At 51.7% G+C, this 18,449-nt stretch overlaps 1 protein-coding gene across 1 annotated transcript; it reads right to left on the bottom strand.

The window, feature by feature from the left end:
* Window positions 1–412: 412 nt before the first annotated feature.
* LOC117441539 (pleckstrin homology domain-containing family G member 4B-like) lies at window positions 413–12,680 on the bottom strand. Its single transcript, XM_034077615.2, has 6 exons — window positions 12,421–12,680; window positions 4,362–4,478; window positions 3,172–3,289; window positions 1,292–1,385; window positions 1,022–1,109; window positions 413–420 (listed from the first exon to the last, which is right to left on the bottom strand). Exons 1-6 carry the CDS (start codon window positions 12,521–12,523, stop codon window positions 413–415), a joined length of 528 nt encoding a protein of 175 aa, XP_033933506.2. The 5' UTR covers window positions 12,524–12,680.
* Window positions 12,681–18,449: the final 5,769 nt, after the last annotated feature.

Genomic DNA, 18,449 nt, shown 5'->3' with positions numbered 1-18,449 from the left:
CCGAAATTATTCGGCACGGGCCCTTCGGTTCGGTGCACGTGTGTACCGAAGTGTACCGAACGAATATAACGTTAAACGTAAAAAATTGAGAACGTGAACAACTTCTTGGACGTAATCTGAGGTGCTGCGTCGCAGCATTCAGAGTCATTTGCTCCCATTGTGTTCATCGCGTCATAGAGCGAGCAAGTCATTCCATTGGACGAGCTGGTCAGAGGGATGCGTTCAAATGCAGTCAGTAATTTGAGGAACTGTTGAAATGGCGAACGCAGATAAAGTTGAGCTGAAAATCCTCCAGATCGTTGAAGTCTCCGGTTTGGGAACATTTTGGTTTCTCAGTTACGAACAAGGCTGACGGGCAAAGACAGGTGGACCGACCCAAAGCCGTGTGTCGGCATTGATCAACTAACGTTGGTTACGCGGCTGGCGACACATCAAACGTGCACACTCTTGAAAAGGCATCACCGAACGTGAATATCACCGGTACCAAGAGACTGAAGTGCAAACCCAACTCCCGCTAGCATGTAGCCTCCACCACTCGCAGGGAGCTCAGACCGAGCCAGAGCTATTACCAACGCCAAGTATCCTCGTGTTGCCATGGTAGCAAAGTGCTACCTGGCTGTGCTGCCTCTGTCCCCAGAGAGGTGTTCTCCACGGCAGGAGACATGCTAGTGCCAGCTGATCTGCCCTTTCAGCAGCCATGTGGACGAGTTCATCTTTCTTTAGACGACATGAAAACACAACGACAAGCAAGTCCTGATGTCTAACTGGCTGCTCAGGTGCTAGTACAGTTCAAATACAGATTATTTCAGTTCATCGAAAAGCTGCGCTGTACCGAAACCGAACCGAACCGTGCCCTAAAAACCGAGGTACGTACCGAACCGAAATAACACGTTACAGTTCTTTTTGTCCCGTTGAAAAGCAATCCGACTTCTGAGTTCTTCTTGCTTATTTTCAACAGATTGAACATCAGCCAGAAGAATGCTTGGAAGAGGGGGCGGTTTTCTCGTTTCCTCAGTCTGACCAGCGGCCCGGCACGGGACCCTCGCTCGTCTTCCTCCTGCGTCTCTCAGGTAGGACAGCAACAGGTAGCCATGGCGAATCTCCATTGTCTATCGGTGGGTTAGGGTCCGAGAAGTTTGGGATGTGAAGAAGTTCCTCTCTGATATGTCGTAGAGCAGAGTTGGTGCGGTCGGCTCGCATGTGTCGAACCGTGGATCTTCACCGGGGCATTACTACTATCGTGTGTGTGTGTGTGTGTGTGTGTGTGTGTGTGTGTGTGTGTGTGTCTGACCTTTAGTGACCTCAGGCTGGTGAACAGGATGGGGTTAGGAGCTGCTCTGCGGGCGTCCACCAGCACCGTCAGCCCCAACACTGACCCCTGCTTCCTGTTCAGACAGGAAGTGATGTCAGACAGGGAGTAAACAGTGAGGTGTAGTTACCTGAGGGGTGGAGGTCAGTTACCTGAGGGTGGAGGTCAGTTACCTGAGGGTGGAGGTCAGTTACCTGAGGGTGGAGGTCAGTTACCTGAGGGTGGGGGTCAGTTACCTGAGGGTGGAGGTCAGTTACCTGAGGGTGGAGGTCAGTTACCTGAGGGTGGGGGTCAGTTACCTGAGGGTGGAGGTCAGTTACCTGAGGGTGGAGGTCAGTTACCTGAGGGTGGAGGTCAGTTACCTGAGGGTGGAGGTCAGTTACCTGAGGGTGGAGGTCAGTTACCTGAGGGTGGAGGTGTAGTACAGGTGCAGTTACCTGAGGGTGGAGGTGTAGTACAGGTGCAGTTACCTGAGGGTGGGGGTGTAGTACAGGTGTAGTTACCTAAGGGTGGAGGTCAGTTACCTGAGGGTGGAGGTCAGTTACCTGAGGGTGGAGGTCAGTTACCTGAGGGTGGAGGTCAGTTACCTGAGGGTGGAGGTCAGTTACCTGAGGGTGGGGGTCAGTTACCTGAGGGTGGAGGTCAGTTACCTGAGGGTGGAGGTCAGTTACCTGAGGGTGGAGGTCAGTTACCTGAGGGTGGAGGTCAGTTACCTGAGGGTGGAGGTCAGTTACCTGAGGGTGGGGGTCAGTTACCTGAGGGTGGAGGTCAGTTACCTGAGGGTGGAGGTCAGTTACCTGAGGGTGGAGGTCAGTTACCTAAGGGTGGAGGTCAGTTACCTGAGGGTGGAGGTCAGTTACCTGAGGGTGGAGGTCAGTTACCTGAGGGTGGAGGTCAGTTACCTAAGGGTGGAGGTCAGTTACCTGAGGGTGGAGGTCAGTTACCTGAGGGTGGGGGTGTAGTACAGGTGTAGTTACCTGAGGGTGGAGGTGTAGTACAGGTGCAGTTACCTGAGGGTGGAGGTGTAGTACAGGTGCAGTTACCTGAGGGTGGAGGTGTAGTACAGGTGCAGTTACCTGAGGGTGGGGGTGTAGTACAGGTGTAGTTACCTGAGGGTGGGGGTGTAGTACAGGTGTAGTTACCTAAGGGTGGAGGTCAGTTACCTGAGGGTGGAGGTCAGTTACCTGAGGGTGGAGGTCAGTTACCTGAGGGTGGAGGTCAGTTACCTGAGGGTGGAGGTCAGTTACCTGAGGGTGGGGGTCAGTTACCTGAGGGTGGAGGTCAGTTACCTGAGGGTGGAGGTCAGTTACCTGAGGGTGGAGGTCAGTTACCTAAGGGTGGAGGTCAGTTACCTGAGGGTGGAGGTCAGTTACCTGAGGGTGGAGGTCAGTTACCTGAGGGTGGAGGTCAGTTACCTGAGGGTGGAGGTCAGTTACCTAAGGGTGGAGGTCAGTTACCTGAGGGTGGAGGTCAGTTACCTGAGGGTGGGGGTGTAGTACAGGTGTAGTTACCTGAGGGTGGAGGTCAGTTACCTGAGGGTGGAGGTGTAGTACAGGTGTAGTTACCTGAGGGTGGAGGTGTAGTACAGGTGCAGTTACCTGAGGGTGGAGGTGTAGTACAGGTGCAGTTACCTGAGGGTGGAGGTGTAGTACAGGTGTAGTTACCTGAGGGTGGAGGTGTAGTACAGGTGTAGTTACCTGAGGGTGGAGGTGTAGTACAGGTGTAGTTACCTGAGGGTGGAGGTGTAGTACAGGTGCAGTTACCTGAGGGTGGAGGTGTAGTACAGGTGCAGTTACCTGAGGGTGGAGGTGTAGTACAGGTGTAGTTACCTGAGGGTGGAGGTGTAGTACAGGTGTAGTTACCTGAGGGTGGAGGTGTAGTACAGCAGCAGTCTCAGCAGATCTTTGGGGTCACAGAGGCTCCAGACGGGGTTCAGGGTGCAGACCGTCAGCAGAGCACGACCACTGCGGTCTCTGGAACCTGAACACAACACGATGCATTCAGGGAACATACGGACACAACAGATATCATACCTGGCTCTGAACCTGGCTCTGAACCTGGTTCTGAACCTGGCTCTGGACCTGGCTCTAAACCTGGCTCTGAACCTGGCTCTGAACCTGGCTCTGGACCTGGCTCTGAACCAGGCTCTGAACCAGGCTCTGAACCAGGCTCTGAACCTGGCTCTGAACCTGGCTCTGGACCTGGCTCTGGACCTGGCTCTGAACCAGGCTCTGAACCAGGCTCTGAACCTGGCTCTAAACCTGGCTCTGAACCTGGCTCTGGACCTGGCTCTGAACCTGGCTCTGAACCTGGCTCTGGACCTGGCTCTGAACCAGGCTCTGAACCAGGCTCTGAACCTGGCTCTGAACCTGGCTCTGGACCTGGCTCTAAACCTGGCTCTGAACCTGGCTCTGGACCTGGCTCTGAACCTGGCTCTGAACCTGGCTCTGGACCTGGCTCTGAACCAGGCTCTGAACCAGGCTCTGAACCTGGCTCTGAACCAGGCTCTGAACCTGGCTCTGAACCTGGTTCTGAACCTGGTTCTGAACCTGGCTCTGAACCTGGATCTGAACCTGGCTCTGGACCTGGCTCTGAACCTGGCTCTGAACCTGGCTCTGAACCTGGCTCTGAACCTGGCTCTGAACCTGGCTCTGAACCTGGCTCTGAACCTGGCTCTGGACCTGGCTCTGAACCAGGCTCTGAACCTGGCTCTGAACCAGGCTCTGAACCTGGCTCTGGACCTGGCTCTGAACCAGGCTCTGAACCTGGCTCTGGACCTGGATCTGAACCTGGTTCTGAACCTGGTTCTGAACCTGGCTCTGAACCTGGCTCTGAACCTGGCTCTGAACCTGGTTCTGAACCTGGCTCTGGACCTGGCTCTGAACCAGGCTCTGAACCTGGTTCTGAACCTGGCTCTGGACCTGGCTCTGAACCAGGCTCTGAACCTGGCTCTGGACCTGGCTCTGAACCAGGCTCTGAACCTGGCTCTGGACCTGGCTCTGAACCTGGCTCTGAACCTGGCCCTGAACCTGGTTCTGGAGGTTCCTCTCACCTGGCAGACAGACAGCAGCAGACCTCAGTAGCTCGCTGTAGAAACTGCACTGGGAGGTCTGCACTGGCACTGAGGCTGCAGATGGTTCTGTTGGACTGGGACCAGCAGGGCTGAGGTCTGTTGAGAGAGGAGACACACTTCACTCATACTGCACTCCTCGGTATGTAATAAGGTGTTTAAGGACACAAATGCAGTCTGAAGTCTTCGGCATGTTGTGTTCAGGTGTGTGAAGCGAGGTGCCGTTGCGTTCGTGACTGTGATGTCAGGAGCACAGGCTGATATTGTATATATTTCCGTATTGTAACAGTGAAATTCAAAAGTATAAATATAGTATAAGAATATGGCAATTCGCTTATATTGATAGCATACATTTAGGGGGAAAAAAATAAAAAACGAATATCCGAATAATGAAATTGAAACCCGAATAGTTGGCCAACGAACGAATATTCGAATAGTCAAATATTCGGGTACAGCCCTACTCTCCAAGTGAGGTTCCTACCCTCATGACCTCTGCCGTCCTACCACCTGTCCTCTGGACCCTACCACCTGTCCTCTGGACCCTACCACCTGTCCTCTGGACCCTACCACCTGTCCTCTGGACCCTACCACCTGTCCTCTGGACCCTACCACCTGTCCTCTGGATCCTACCACCTGTCCTCTGGACCCTACCACCTGTCCTCTGGACCCTACCACCTGTCCTCTGGACCCTACCACCTGTCCTCTGGACCCTACCACCTGTCCTCTGGACCCTATCCCCTCAAACCTCCTTCAGACTATCGCTCCTGATATTCTACCGTTTCTCTCCCATTTCATCAACACTTCTCTAACTTCTGGTCACTTTCCACACACTCTCAAGGAGGCGAGAGTAAACCCTCTCCTGAAGGAACCCACTCTCGACCCGTCTGATGTTATAAACTACAGGCCTGTCTCTCTCCTCCCGTTCCTGTCTTTAGACACCTCTCCTGCTCTCTCCATCAGAACCACCTTCTGGATCCGCACCGTCTGGTTTCAAGGCAGGTCACTCCACAGAAACTGGCCTCCTTGCTGTCTCTGAGGAACTGCACACTAAGCAGCCTCCCTCTCCTCTGTCCTCATCCTGTTGGACCTGTCTGCTGCATTCCACACGGTGAACCATCAGATCCTCCTTCAGGCTCTGCACTTTCCCTCCTCACCTCATTCCTCAAAGACCGCACCTACAGGGTCACCTGGAGAGGGTCTGAGTCCGACCCTTGTCAATTAACTACAGGGGTCCCTCAGGGCTCTGTCCTTGGTCCCCTCCTCTTCTCCCTGTACACAAACTCGCTCGGATCAGTCATTAGCCCGCATGGTTCTTCATACCACTGCTACGCTGACGACCCCCAATGAGTCCTGCCCTTCCCCCGCTCAGAGACCCAGGTCGTCGCTCGCATCTCTGCTTGTCCAGCTGACATCTCTCAGTGGATGTCCGCTCACCACCTCAAGCTCAACCTGGACAAAACTGAAGTGCTTTTCCTTCCGGGAAAAGATTGTCCCTCTCTCGACCTGACGATCAACATCGGCCCCTCTGTTGTTTCCTGACTCAGACTGCAAGGACTCTGGGTGGGACCCTAGATAACAACCTGTCCTTCACTGCAAACATCGCTGCTGCAACCCGCTGCTGCAGATACACGCTCTCCAGCATCAGGAGGACGCGTCCCCAGCTGACCCAGAGAGCCAGCAGGTTCTGGTCCAGGCTCTCGTCCCCTCACTAGACTACTGCACCCCCTCCTGCTGGTCTGCCTGCATGTGCCACCCGACCTCTCTCACCCAGAATGCAGCGGCTCGTCTGGTCTTCAACCTTCCTGAATGTTCCCCCCCCGCTCCTCCGCTCCCTCCACTGGCTTCCGGTAGCTGCTAGAATCCACTTCCAGACCCTGGTGCTTGGTACCATGCTGCGAATGGATCTGGCCCTTCCTACATCCAGGACACGGTTAAACCGTGCACCCAGCACGTGCACTCCGCTCTGCATCAGCCAGACGACTCGCTCAGGGCTCGACATTATACTATTTAGACACCCCCAGGCAGCTTACCGTATTTTCCACTTGCCCGCTCGGGCCACTAAAAATATTGCTTTAAAAAAATGGTCCTGTGGTATTTTGACGAACAATTGAGTTAAATTGTTTCGTTTATTGACGCGACAACAGAGCGCTCCGTGAGTCGGTTGTCGTTGTTGGGGGAAAAGCAAACAGCTGTTTGCTGCGGAGCGCGAGCAGGCTCCGTGAGCGGCAGCGCGCTCCTTCACCGCAGAGTATCGCGCCACCTAACCATTCGCCAAAATGTTTTTAATACCAGCGGTAACCGGCCAGGCGCCGGGCAAAAAACAATCTTCAAATAAAAGAAAGTCACCGGAGGAGTTAAAGGAGAGAGACGGGGAGAGGAGAAGAAGAGGGAGAGGAGGTTTCAGCTTGATGGATGGAGTTGGCTGCAGGGCCGCGTCCTAAACCCCTTTATAATCTATCATTAGATTTATGATTCGAACATGATGAAAGTAGGGCAGACATGTGGAGATTATCCGGCTGAACAAAACGTGCATCTATCAAACAGGTTCGTTTTCCACAGACCTGATTTCCAGCTATTTTCCTAAACCCTGTGGAGAAATGCCAGCTCTCTGTGGAGGGAGCCAGCAGCTACTTCCTGGTTTCAGGGCGCGTCACTGCAGCTCTCAATATGATGCCAGTACAAACAAGGTCTTCTGTCGGCTCTGTGCATCAATGCCGACCCGTGCTGACAGCAAGTGAAGAGTAGAGAATAAAGGTGTGGCTTGAGGGAAGCGTCCCAGCAGTTTAGGAGAATGAAGGTTCTAATCTAATCTAGTCTAGTACATGTCTAACTCCTGATGACAGGAAGGCAGAAGGCGCATTATACAGATAATAATACTCATAATAGCAGACATTATTTAGCCATGAGCACAAATCATTATTTTAATAAACCAAATATGAACAATTGCGGAAAATGAGGAAGAACTGATGATTCAAATGTTGGAGAGGACGCCTGGCGTTGCTCTGTTCGCCGCTTCTCCGCCTGCGTTTTAACTTATTTTTAGCCTTCTTCTTTCGTATAACGTTAGATGTCCAACTCGGTGTCGTGTAGCCATGCCCGCTTCTCTGGTCCTCGGTGGAAGAGGCTGGCTTCCGAGGGTGGTCTATATAAGGGGCAGCGGTCTGCTCAGGGTCACCGCACTCGCATGCCGCACTGTCCGCCAAGCCCCACGTCTTCATCGAGGTTTTAAAGCGACCGACCCCAGTTCGTAGACGGTTCAGAGCGGTCCACTGCCGGCGCGGTAAGTCGTCTCCTCCAATGGTGCCTTAATTTAGTTTGATTCTCTTTTCTGTACTCTCTTAAAACTGTGTTTTAACACTTTGTCTCGTTTAGCTTCGTTGTTTTTAGCCCTTTTTTTAAACCTGTGGCTGAAGTCTCCATACCTGCTCCGCCGTAGCTAGCCACCTACGGTCATCGCCTCATCTGCCCAGTTCTTCAGCCTCTGAGACACTGTTGGATTCCCCTGCCTCCACCAAGCGTCTCCGGGGACTTCCCGGACAGTCCAGCCTCGCTGTCCCGGGTTGAATAGCCTCTGCCTGGTCCGCTGCTTCTTGGCCAGCTAGCCCGCACCCGGCTCCCCGCCTGGTCTTCATTGGCATGGACATAAAACACAACATATCCTCGAAACTCCTCACCTACAACCGTCATGAATTTCATGAATGTCATGTCATGAGTTTCCTGGACATTCTGTGGCCAAAAAAGGACATGATTCATATCTCGCCCGCGTTACACAGAAGCTCACGGCGAAAGTGTGTGTACTATGGGAGCACCGGCTGCATCCCGTCGCTTGTGACTGAGGGACGCACTGGCGCATCTCGGGTGCGTCATCGGAACGCTGCCGCTCATGGGACTTGTAGTGCAATGTCACCATCTGCTTCGCGCGGTGGACAATCGTCCAGAAACGATCGTTTACTCCGTCCTCTTCAAAAACATGTGGTAGCCTCTGCCTCTGCAACCCCTGTACACATTGTACTTCTTAATACACAGTCTCTCTCTAAGAAATCTGCTCTGATGCATGATTCTATCCACGACAATGGCTCAGACTTGAGTTTTCTTCCACCTCAATGAAGCATCCCCTCCTGGATACAACTACATTGAAAAAGCCCGTGCCCATGGTAACGGTGGCGGCATTGCTGTTCTGCACAAAACAACTATTATTCTCCAACCACTGACTGTTCCCCATACTCAGTCCTTTGAGTGCCTTGCTTTTAGATGTTTCCCTGACAGTTGTACTAGTCTACCGTCCTCCAAAATCCAACTCAACCTTCATCCCAGAATGTTTTAACTTCATCCCCTCAGTATGTCCCACTCTCTCCAACATTGTGATACTTGGCGATTTTAATATACACGTGGACTCCCCCGACTTCCTGTCCTACCTCGACTCACTAAATCTGACACAACATGTACATGGGTCCACCCACAATCATGGTCACACACTTGCCTCATCAAACATACCTGCATCAGACCTATATATCTCTGATCTTGGAGTGTCTGACCATAAGGCCTTCTCCCTAACGCTGACAATCCCACCCCCCACTGAGAGAGTCATGAAGTACCGAAACATCCATCATCTGGACACTCCACTTTTTCTCAAAGCCATAACAGCAAACCTTTCAACTGACCTCCGTTCGCTTTGCCCCGACGCCATGATTGAGCTCTACAACGACACCATGACCAGCACGCTCAACATCCTGGCTCCGGAGAAAAAGAGGAAAGCCACTTTCCAACGGTCCTCTCCCTGGTTCACGGACGCCCTCGGCCGCATGAAAACCTGCGGTCGACAGCTGGAGAGACGATGGAGGAAGCAGGCTCTCGCCGTGCGCCTACTGGCCTTCAGAGAACACCAAGGTGCTCTAAAACACGCCCGCTCTGCATACTACTCGTCAATAATAGACAACGGCAAAAGCAATCCGAGAACCTTATTCTCCACTATCACCCGCCTTCTCAGCTCCACCAACACAGGCCCCCAGCTGCCTCTCCAGAACTCTGCAATGACTTCTCTGCTTTCTTTCAAACAAGATGGCAGATATCAGAGCAACCATTGCAGCCTCACCAGTAGCTCGGACCCCCCTGCTCTCCCTTCATCAACGGAATCACCCTCTGCAGCTTCTACGAGGTGACGTCATCTGCACTGCTAGCTAGGCAAATCAAAGCCTACCAGCTGCTCCCTCGACCCCATACCCACCCGCTGCTAAAAGCCTGTTCGCCAACCCTGGTTCGTTTCCTGACAACACTCATCAACACGTCCCTGCAGACTGGTGAGGTGCCCGTCCATTTCAAAACACCAGTTGTCACCCCACTTTAATAAAAACCAAATATCGACCGAGAACTCCTCTCCGACTACAGACCTGTCTCCAACCTCCCGTTCCTCGCCAAAGTACTTGAGCAGGCCGTGGCCGCACAGCTCCAGTCTCATCTGTCTGACAATGACATGTCTGAGACCGTCCAATCAGGTCTCCGCCCTGCACACAGCACAGAAACAGCCCTAATAAAAGTAGCCAACGACCTGCTGATGGCAGCCGACTCTGGGTCACCCAGCATCCTGGTCCTTCTTGACCTGAGTGCGGCTTTCGACACAGTGGACCAGACCATCCTCCTCCACCGCCTCGAGACCTACACCAGGGTGACGGACACGGCTCAGACGTGGTTCTCAAGCTGCCTCACCAACCGGAAGTACCACGTGTCTCTGGGGGGTTGCAGGTCTGACGACACCGCAGTGACCTGCGGGGTCCCACAGGGCTCAGTGCTGGGGCCGATCCTGTTTTTAATGTATCTATTACCTCTGGGTCATATCATCAGACAACATAACATCAACTTCCACTGCTATGCCGACGACACTCAGGTCTACATCAAAACACAACCCGATACCACCACTATCCAAACACTGAACTCCTGCCTGGAAGACATCCGCTCCTGATGACCACCAACTACCTCCAGCTCAACAGCAGCAAGACGGAGGCACTCCTGAGAGGCACCACCGACCAGCTTGCCAAGGCCGCCAACATCAGCTCATTCCTCTCTCCTCCGTTGTCACCAACCTCGGTGTGAGGTTTGACCCCACTCTGTCTTTCCAAGCCCACATCAAACACATCACCAAGACCTCCTTCTTTCACCTGGAAGACATTTCCCGACTGAAGCCCTCACTCTCAACTGATGACATCAAAAAGCTGGTTCATGCACTCGTCTTCTCGAGACTAGACTATTGCAACGCACTCCTCTCCGGTCTCCCAGCCAAATCCATCAACCGCCTGCAACTTGTCCAGAACAGCCAGAGTTCTCACCGGTACAAAAAGGTCCGCACACATAACCCCCATACTAGCACAACTACACTGGCTCCCAGTCCACTACAGGATCCAGTTCAAGGTTCTGCTCCTCACGTACAGAGCCCTGAATGGACAAAGCCCAAAATACCTCTGTGACCTCATCCGTACCCAGACATCTACCCGCTCTCTCCGCTCCAGCCACGCTCCTCTTCTCTACATCCCCCGCACACGTCTCCGACCAATGGGAGACCGAGCCTTCTGCTCATTCGCCCCGCGCCTCTGGACCTCCCTCCCAGATCAGCTGAGATCTGCCCCTTCCACCGAGGTCTTCAAAACCGGCCTTAAGACCCTCTTCTTTCGGCAGGCCTTCCAATAAACTGTGAGCACGGTACACCTGGAGTACTGCCATTTTTATCGCTATCTCCGACTTTTATTTTTGTACTCCATTTTATTTTTTGATTTCTTATTATTATTATTACAATTATTTGTTTAATCTCTCAAAGTGTATCAGTATCCCTTGTTGTGAAGCATTTGTCTTGGCAGATGAGAAGCGCTATATAAATTAAATATTATTATTATTATAGTACAAGTAGTAATGTAGTTTGTGTATACATTAGGCTACTATTGCAAAAAATGTGTTCATTTTCTTCATTATTAGTCTATTTATTTTTGGTGGACGAATGCTCCGGGCCAGAGGTTACAATGGTGGGGCCAGTGATAATACAATGCCACCCTTAATGTCTACCCCTGTCGCTGCACCCTCGCTGCGAGGGGGACCCAAGCTCCATCAGCAGGAACACGTGGGTTTGCTGTCCTGGCTCCAAGATGGTGGAACGAGCTCCCCATCAGGACAGCAGAAAGCTCACACACCTTCCAGACTGAAGCTCGTCTCCTTCGACTCCACCTCGAGGATAGAGCTGCTAACAGAGCACTTATAGACTAACAAAGGACTGGCTCCTCTAAAGCCAGCTGAGCAGCACTTGAGATGCTTGGCTCTTTGAAGCCTGATGTACTTATATGATTCTGTTTTCTTCAAGGTTGTGTCTTCCTGGTCGAACGCACTTACTGTGAGTCACTCTGGATAAAAGCCTCAGCTAAATGCAACGCAATGTTGACTTGAATAAAAAATGAACCTTAGTGTTGGTGATCTGCAGTGTTGTCATTCTTCTTTGAGCAGCAGGACCGCTAACACCCTATTTCATCCATCGTGTGACATCATTAACAGATAGCTTCTCACCATCTTGGCCGCGGCCCACTGATGTTAACGACCGTGACTGAAAGGCTGCCTGCCAAACGTAAACATTCAGCCACGTGACTTGCAAACTCTCGCGAGAGTTTGACACAAGACGGATCCTTTCTAGCCATAACCGAATAACTAAGACTGTTTCAGCTAGAACAGGAAGTAGGAGGAGGGGCTACATGAGCTGAACCAACTCAAACTCTTGTTCCCAGTAACCAGGTAGACACGAGTCCTGGCTGAAAAATGCTAAAGGTACCCAGTTAGCTTAGCATGCCATTCCTCCCAGCTCTTACATCAGATGATCACAGGAGAGAACCTGACACTAACAGGAAGTGCTAGAGGAGGTCATGGAGGAGGGAGGTTAAAAGGGAGGAAGAGGAGAACTAGTTCAGCCAATCAGAGCAGGAAGAGGAGGAGGAAGAGGAGGAGGTGATAAATGAGGATGTGTTTGGGATGAAAGCAGGAGGAAAAACAGAAATGGAGGAGAAACGTTGTGTACCTTCAGTCTGAAGCTCTGCACCAAGCTCCTCCTCTTCATCCTTCTCCTCTTTCTCCTCCTTCACTTCCTGCCTATCTTCAGACTCCTCACATTTACAATCCATCGCTGGTGTGTTGAACTCCTCAGGAAGTGTGGGTACCGAGTCTCTTTCAGAATAAGAGTCCTCAGGAAGTGTTGGTACCGAGTCTCTTTCAGAATAAGAGTCCTCAGGAAGTGTGGGTACCGAGTCTCTTTCAGAATAAGAGTCCTCAGGAAGTGTTGGTACCGAGTCTCTTTCAGAATAAGAGTCCTCAGGAAGTGTTGGTACCGAGTCTCTTTCAGAATAAGAGTCCTTGGTTAGTGTTGGTACCGAGTCTTTTTCAGAATAAGAGTCCTCAGGAAGTGTTGGTACCGAGTCTCTTTCAGAATAAGAGTCCTCAGGAAGTGTGGGTACCGAGTCTCTTTCAGAATAAGAGTCCTCAGGAAGTGTTGGTACCGAGTCTCTTTCAGAATAAGAGTCCTCAGGAAGTGTTGGTACCGAGTCTCTTTCAGAATAAGAGTCCTCAGGAAGTGTTGGTACCGAGTCTCTTTCAGAATGAGAGTCCTTGGTTAGTGTTGGTACCGAGTCTCTTTCAGAATGAGAGTCCTTGGTTAGTGTTGGTACCGAGTCTCTTTCAGAATGAGAGTCCTTGGTTAGTGTTGGTACCGAGTCTTTTCAGAATAAGAGTCCTTGGTTAGTGTTGGTACCGAGTCTCTTTCAGAATAAGAGTCCTTGGTTAGTGTTGGTACCGAGTCTCTTTCAGAATAAGAGTCCTTGGTTAGTGTTGGTGCCGAGTCTTTTTCAGAATGAGAGTCCTTGGTTAGTGTTGGTACCGAGTCTCTTTCAGAATGAGAGTCCTTGGTTAGTGTTGGTACCGAGTCTCTTTCAGAATAAGAGTCCTTGGATAGTGTTGGTACCGAGTCTTTTTCAGAATAAGAGTCCTTGGTTAGTGTTTGTACCGAGTCTCTTTCAGAATAAGAGTCCTTGGATAGTGTTGGTACCGAGTCTCTTTCAGAATGAGAGTCCTTGGTTAGTGTTGGTACCGAGTCTCTTTCAGAATAAGAGTCCTTGGATAGTGTTGGTACCGAGTCTCTTTCAGAATAAGAGTCCTTGGATAGTGTTGGTACCGAGTCTCTTTCAGAATAAGAGTCCTTGGATAGTGTTGGTACCGAGTCTCTTTCAGAATAAGAGTCCTTGGTTAGTGTTGGTACCGAGTCTCTTTCAGAATGAGAGTCCTTGGTTAGTGTTGGTACCGAGTCTCTTTCAGAATGAGAGTCCTTGGTTAGTGTTGGTACCGAGTCTCTTTCAGAATGAGAGTCCTTGGTTAGTGTTGGTACCGAGTCTCTTTCAGAATGAGAGTCCTTGGTTAGTGTTGGTACCGAGTCTCTTTCAGAATGAGAGTCCTTGGTTAGTGTTGGTACCGAGTCTCTTTCAGAATGAGAGTCCTTGGATAGTGTTGGTGCCGAGTCTTTTTCAGAATAAGAGTCCTCAGGAAGTGTTGGTACCGAGTCTCTTTCAGAATAAGAGTCCTTGGATAGTGTTGGTACCGAGTCTCTTTCAGAATAAGAGTCCTTGGATAGTGTTGGTACCGAGTCTTTTTCAGAATAAGAGTCCTTGGTTAGTGTTGGTACCGAGTCTCTTTCAGAATGAGAGTCCTTGGTTAGTGTTGGTACCGAGTCTCTTTCAGAATGAGAGTCCTTGGTTAGTGTTGGTACCGAGTCTCTTTCAGAATAAGAGTCCTTGGATAGTGTTGGTACCGAGTCTCTTTCAGAATAAGAGTCCTTGGATAGTGTTGGTACCGAGTCTTTTTCAGAATAAGAGTCCTTGGTTAGTGTTGGTGCCGAGTCTTTTTCAGAATGAGAGTCCTTGGTTAGTGTTGGTGCCGAGTCTCTTTCAGAATGAGAGTCCTTGGTTAGTGTTGGTACCGAGTCTCTTTCAGAATGAGAGTCCTTGGTTAGTGTTGGTGCCGAGTCTTTTTCAGAATAAGAGTCCTCAGGAAGTGTTGGTACCGAGTCTCTTTCAGAATAAGAGTCCTTGGATAGTGTTGGTGCCGAGTCTTTTTCAGAATAAGAGTCCTCAGGAAGTGTTGGTGCCGAGTCTCTTTCAGAATGAGAGTCCTTGGTTAGTGTTGGTACCGAGTCTCTTTCAGAATGAGAGTCCTTGGATAGTGTTGGTACCGAGTCTCTTTCAGAATAAGAGTCCTTGGATAGTGTTGGTACCGAGTCTCTTTCAGAATGAGAGTCCTTGGATAGTGTTGGTACCGAGTCTCTTTCAGAATAAGAGTCCTTGGATAGTGTTGGTACCGAGTCTCTTTCAGAATAAGAGTCCTTGGATAGTGTTGGTACCGAGTCTCTTTCAGAATGAGAGTCCTTGGTTAGTGTTGGTACCGAGTCTCTTTCAGAATAAGAGTCCTTGGTTAGTGTTGGTACCGAGTCTCTTTCAGAATGAGAGTCCTTGGATAGTGTTGGTACCGAGTCTCTTTCAGAATGAGAGTCCTTGGTTAGTGTTGGTACCGAGTCTCTTTCAGAATGAGAGTCCTTGGTTAGTGTTGGTACCGAGTCTCTTTCAGAATGAGAGTCCTCACCTCCTATTGGCTTCTGTGACGTCACACTGAAGGAGGATGAGGAGGAGGGGGGGGTGAGGAAGACCTCCTCGAGGAGCCGGGAGCACAAATCAGTGTGTGAGGAGTATGTGTGAGAGGGCTGAGGTGTGTGTGCAGCAGTGTGTGTGTGTGCAGCAGTGTGTGTGTGTGCAGCAGTGTGTGTGAGAGAGGGCTGAGGTGTGTGTGCAGCAGTGTGTGTGTGAGAGGGCTGAGGTGTGTGTGCAGCAGTGTGTGTGTGTGCAGCAGTGTGTGTGTGAGGGGGCTGAGGTGTGTGTGTAGCAGCATTGAAGTGTATGTGGGTGTTTTGGTGTGTGTGTGCAGCAGTGAGCTTGTGCGTATGGAAAGATGTGTGTGAAGCAGAGGGTGTGTTGTGAGGTGTGTGTGCAGGTGTGTTGTGGAGTGTGTGTGCAGCAGAGTGTGTGTTGTGAGGTGTGTTGTGGAGTGTGTGTGCTCGGTGCTGCAGGCTGATGCTCTGCGTTAAGGATCCTTTCTGAGGGGAGAAACGGGGGAGGGGCTCTTCCTTCAGCTCCACATATTCCCCCTCGGACTCCTCCCCCTCTGACTCTGATTGGTCGATGTCTCCAGTGTTCCCCTGGCTGCTGGCTGCTGATTGGCTGATGTCTCCGGTCTTCCTCTGGCTGCTGGCTGCTGATTGGCTGATGTCCTGTGGGAACACCAGGTCCTCCCAGGGGAGCCTGAACACGTCGCCCCCGGTGGCCAGAAGGAGGCGCTGCAGGGGAGGAGATCCTCTCCTCCTGTTCACTGAGTCCAGCCACTCCATGCTGAGCAGATGCTCTACCTGAGGTAGAGAAGATAAGATGAGACAAGGCAAGGTGAGGCGAGGTAAGACAAGACAAGACAAGGTGAGGTAAGACGAGGTGAGACGAGGTAAGGTAAAGTAACTATTGAAACAGCAGTTACCTGCACCTCCTGCTGTTCCTCCTGCTGTTCGTCATGCAGCCTGCAGGGGGCGGCGCTCACCAGGAGCAGGCGGGGGTGGCGGGGGGGGGAGGAGGGAGGGGGGGGAGACAGCAGGAAGTAGAAGTCTCCCTGTTGGAGCTTCAAATCCAGAGGGCTGAGCTGCACCACCACTTTCTCCTGGAGGCAGAGAGGCCAGCCGGGGGGGAGGGGGAGACCCTCGTACTGCACCTGGGGGGGAGAGAGAGGTTAGGGTGGTATAACACCTGGGGGGGAGGGGGAGGCCCTCAAACTGCACCTGGGGGGGAGAGAGGTTAGGGTGGTATAACACCTGGGGGGGAGGGGGAGGCCCTCAAACTGCACCTGGGGGGGAGAGAGGTTAGGGTGGTATAACACCTGGGGGGGAGGGGGAGGCCCTCAAACTGCACCTGGGGGGGAGAGAGGTTAGGGTGGTATAACACCTGGGGGGGAGGGGGAGGCCCTCAAACTGCACCTGGGGGAGAGATAGGGGGGAGAGAGGTTAGGGTGTTATACCACCCTAACCTCCGGAGAGGGAGACCCTCGTACTGCACCTGGGGTATTAATATATATAATATTTATAATAATACTCACGCAGGCGTGCTGCTTCAGATCCTCCAGCAGCTGTTTGCCCGGCAACAGGAAGTTCAGCAGGTAGTTCAGGGCATCGCCATGGTAACGACCCTGCAGCACGCGGCTCACCTGAGGCAGGAAGGTGGGGGCCGTCAGGTGATAGGGGGGGAACAGAGAGGAGAGGGTCTCCTGCAGGTAGAGGTCCACAGACTCACTGTCCTGAGGAGAGGAGACACATGTCAATCATCTCTAATAGTGACATCACTGAGGAACAGAGAGGAGGGCCTCCTGCAGGGCAGGGCTGCAACAAACGACTCATCTGATAATCCATTCATCTGTTTCATTAATCGACTATTCGGACTATTCCTGTACGCCTTGCACAGTTCCTCAAGCGCTCTGACTTAGCATCAACTCTCAGATGTAGCTTGAGGCTGTTTCAGGCATGTGGAAACTAGCAAGACAATGAAGACGAATACTTGATTCAAAAATACATATATTATTAAACTAACTTAACAAAGTGTGAACAAAACTAACATTGCTTTTTATTAATTAAATCAATAATATTTCACATCAAAAGAAACAACAGTGTTTTAACAAATGGTATAAATAATGTGAAGACAGAACTGTGAACAGAACAGCTGAGACTTTAACAAACTAAAGAGGCACTCAGTTTCCTCTCATCATTAACCCGTGCTTGTATCGTGGAGTTAGCTCCGTGTGTTGCTGCTAGCAGAACACCTGACGTGGAGACGGTCCTCTGGACGGGCTACAGAGCTGCTGGAGAGACAGTGGAACCCGGTGCTTCCTCCGTCTGGATGTGGAGCGCTTTGGATACATGTTTAGACACACTGCTCGTGTTGCCGCCCTCACACGCTGAACACTTATTGCAACGAGCATCGTCCACCTCGAGACGGGTAACATTTAACCACCTTGGAGCTCTTCTCTCCGCCATCTCCGCCGTGTGTTGCTGCATGGAGCAGCTGTGTGTGTGTGTGTGTGTGTGTGTGTGTTGCTGCATGGAGCAGCTGCGTGTGTGTTGCTGCATGTAGCAGCTGCGTGTGTGTGTTGCTGCATGTAGCAGCTGCGTGTGTGTTGCTGCATGTGCTGCATGTTAGCAGCTGCTGTGTGTTGTGCATGGCGCAGATTCGGGTGTTGATGCCATGTCGCAGCGCGTGCGTGTGATGCAGTAGCAGCTCGTCGGTGTTGATGCATGTAGCAGCTGAGTGTGTCGTTCGCTGCAGTAGCAGCTGCGTGTGTGTGCTGCATTGTAGACAGCGCTGGTGTGTGTTGCTGCATGGAGCAGTCTGGTGCTTGTTGCTGCATGGAGCAGCCTGTAGTGTGTGTGCTGCATGTAGCAGCTGGTGTGTGGCTGCATGTAGCAGCTGCGTGTGTGTTTCTGCATGTAGCAGCTGCGTGTGTTGCTGCATGTAGCAGCTGCGTGTGTGTGCTGCATGTAGCAGCTGCGTGTGTGTTGCTGCATGTAGCAGCTGCGTGTGTGTTGCTGCATGTAGCAGCTGCGTGTGTGTGTGGCTGCATGTAGCAGCTGCGTGTGTGTTGCTGATTGTAAGCAGTGCGTTGTGTGTTTGCTTGCATCGTAGAGCTGCGTGTGTGTTGCTGACATGTAGCAGGCTGGTGTGTGCTGCTGCATGTAGCAGCTGCGTGTGTGTTGCTGCATGTAGCAGCGTGCGGTTGTGATGTTACTGCCTGTGCAGCTGGTGTGTGTTGCTGCATGTAGCAGCTGCGTGTGTGTTACTGTAGTAGCAGATGGTGTGTGTGGCTGAATGTAGCCGCTGCTGTGTGTGTTGCTGATGTAGCAGATGCGGTGTGTGTGTGCTGCATGTGGCATTGCGTGTGTGTGTTGCTGCATTGTAGCAGCTGCGTGTGTGTTTCTGCATGTAG

This window comes from Pseudochaenichthys georgianus, unplaced genomic scaffold (genome assembly GCF_902827115.2).
Source record: "Pseudochaenichthys georgianus unplaced genomic scaffold, fPseGeo1.2 scaffold_1777_arrow_ctg1, whole genome shotgun sequence".
In the NCBI taxonomy this organism is placed as follows: domain Eukaryota; kingdom Metazoa; phylum Chordata; class Actinopteri; order Perciformes; family Channichthyidae; genus Pseudochaenichthys; species Pseudochaenichthys georgianus.
The sequence above is the reverse complement of the archived record's forward strand: the minus strand, read 5'-3'. Positions and strand labels throughout refer to the sequence as shown.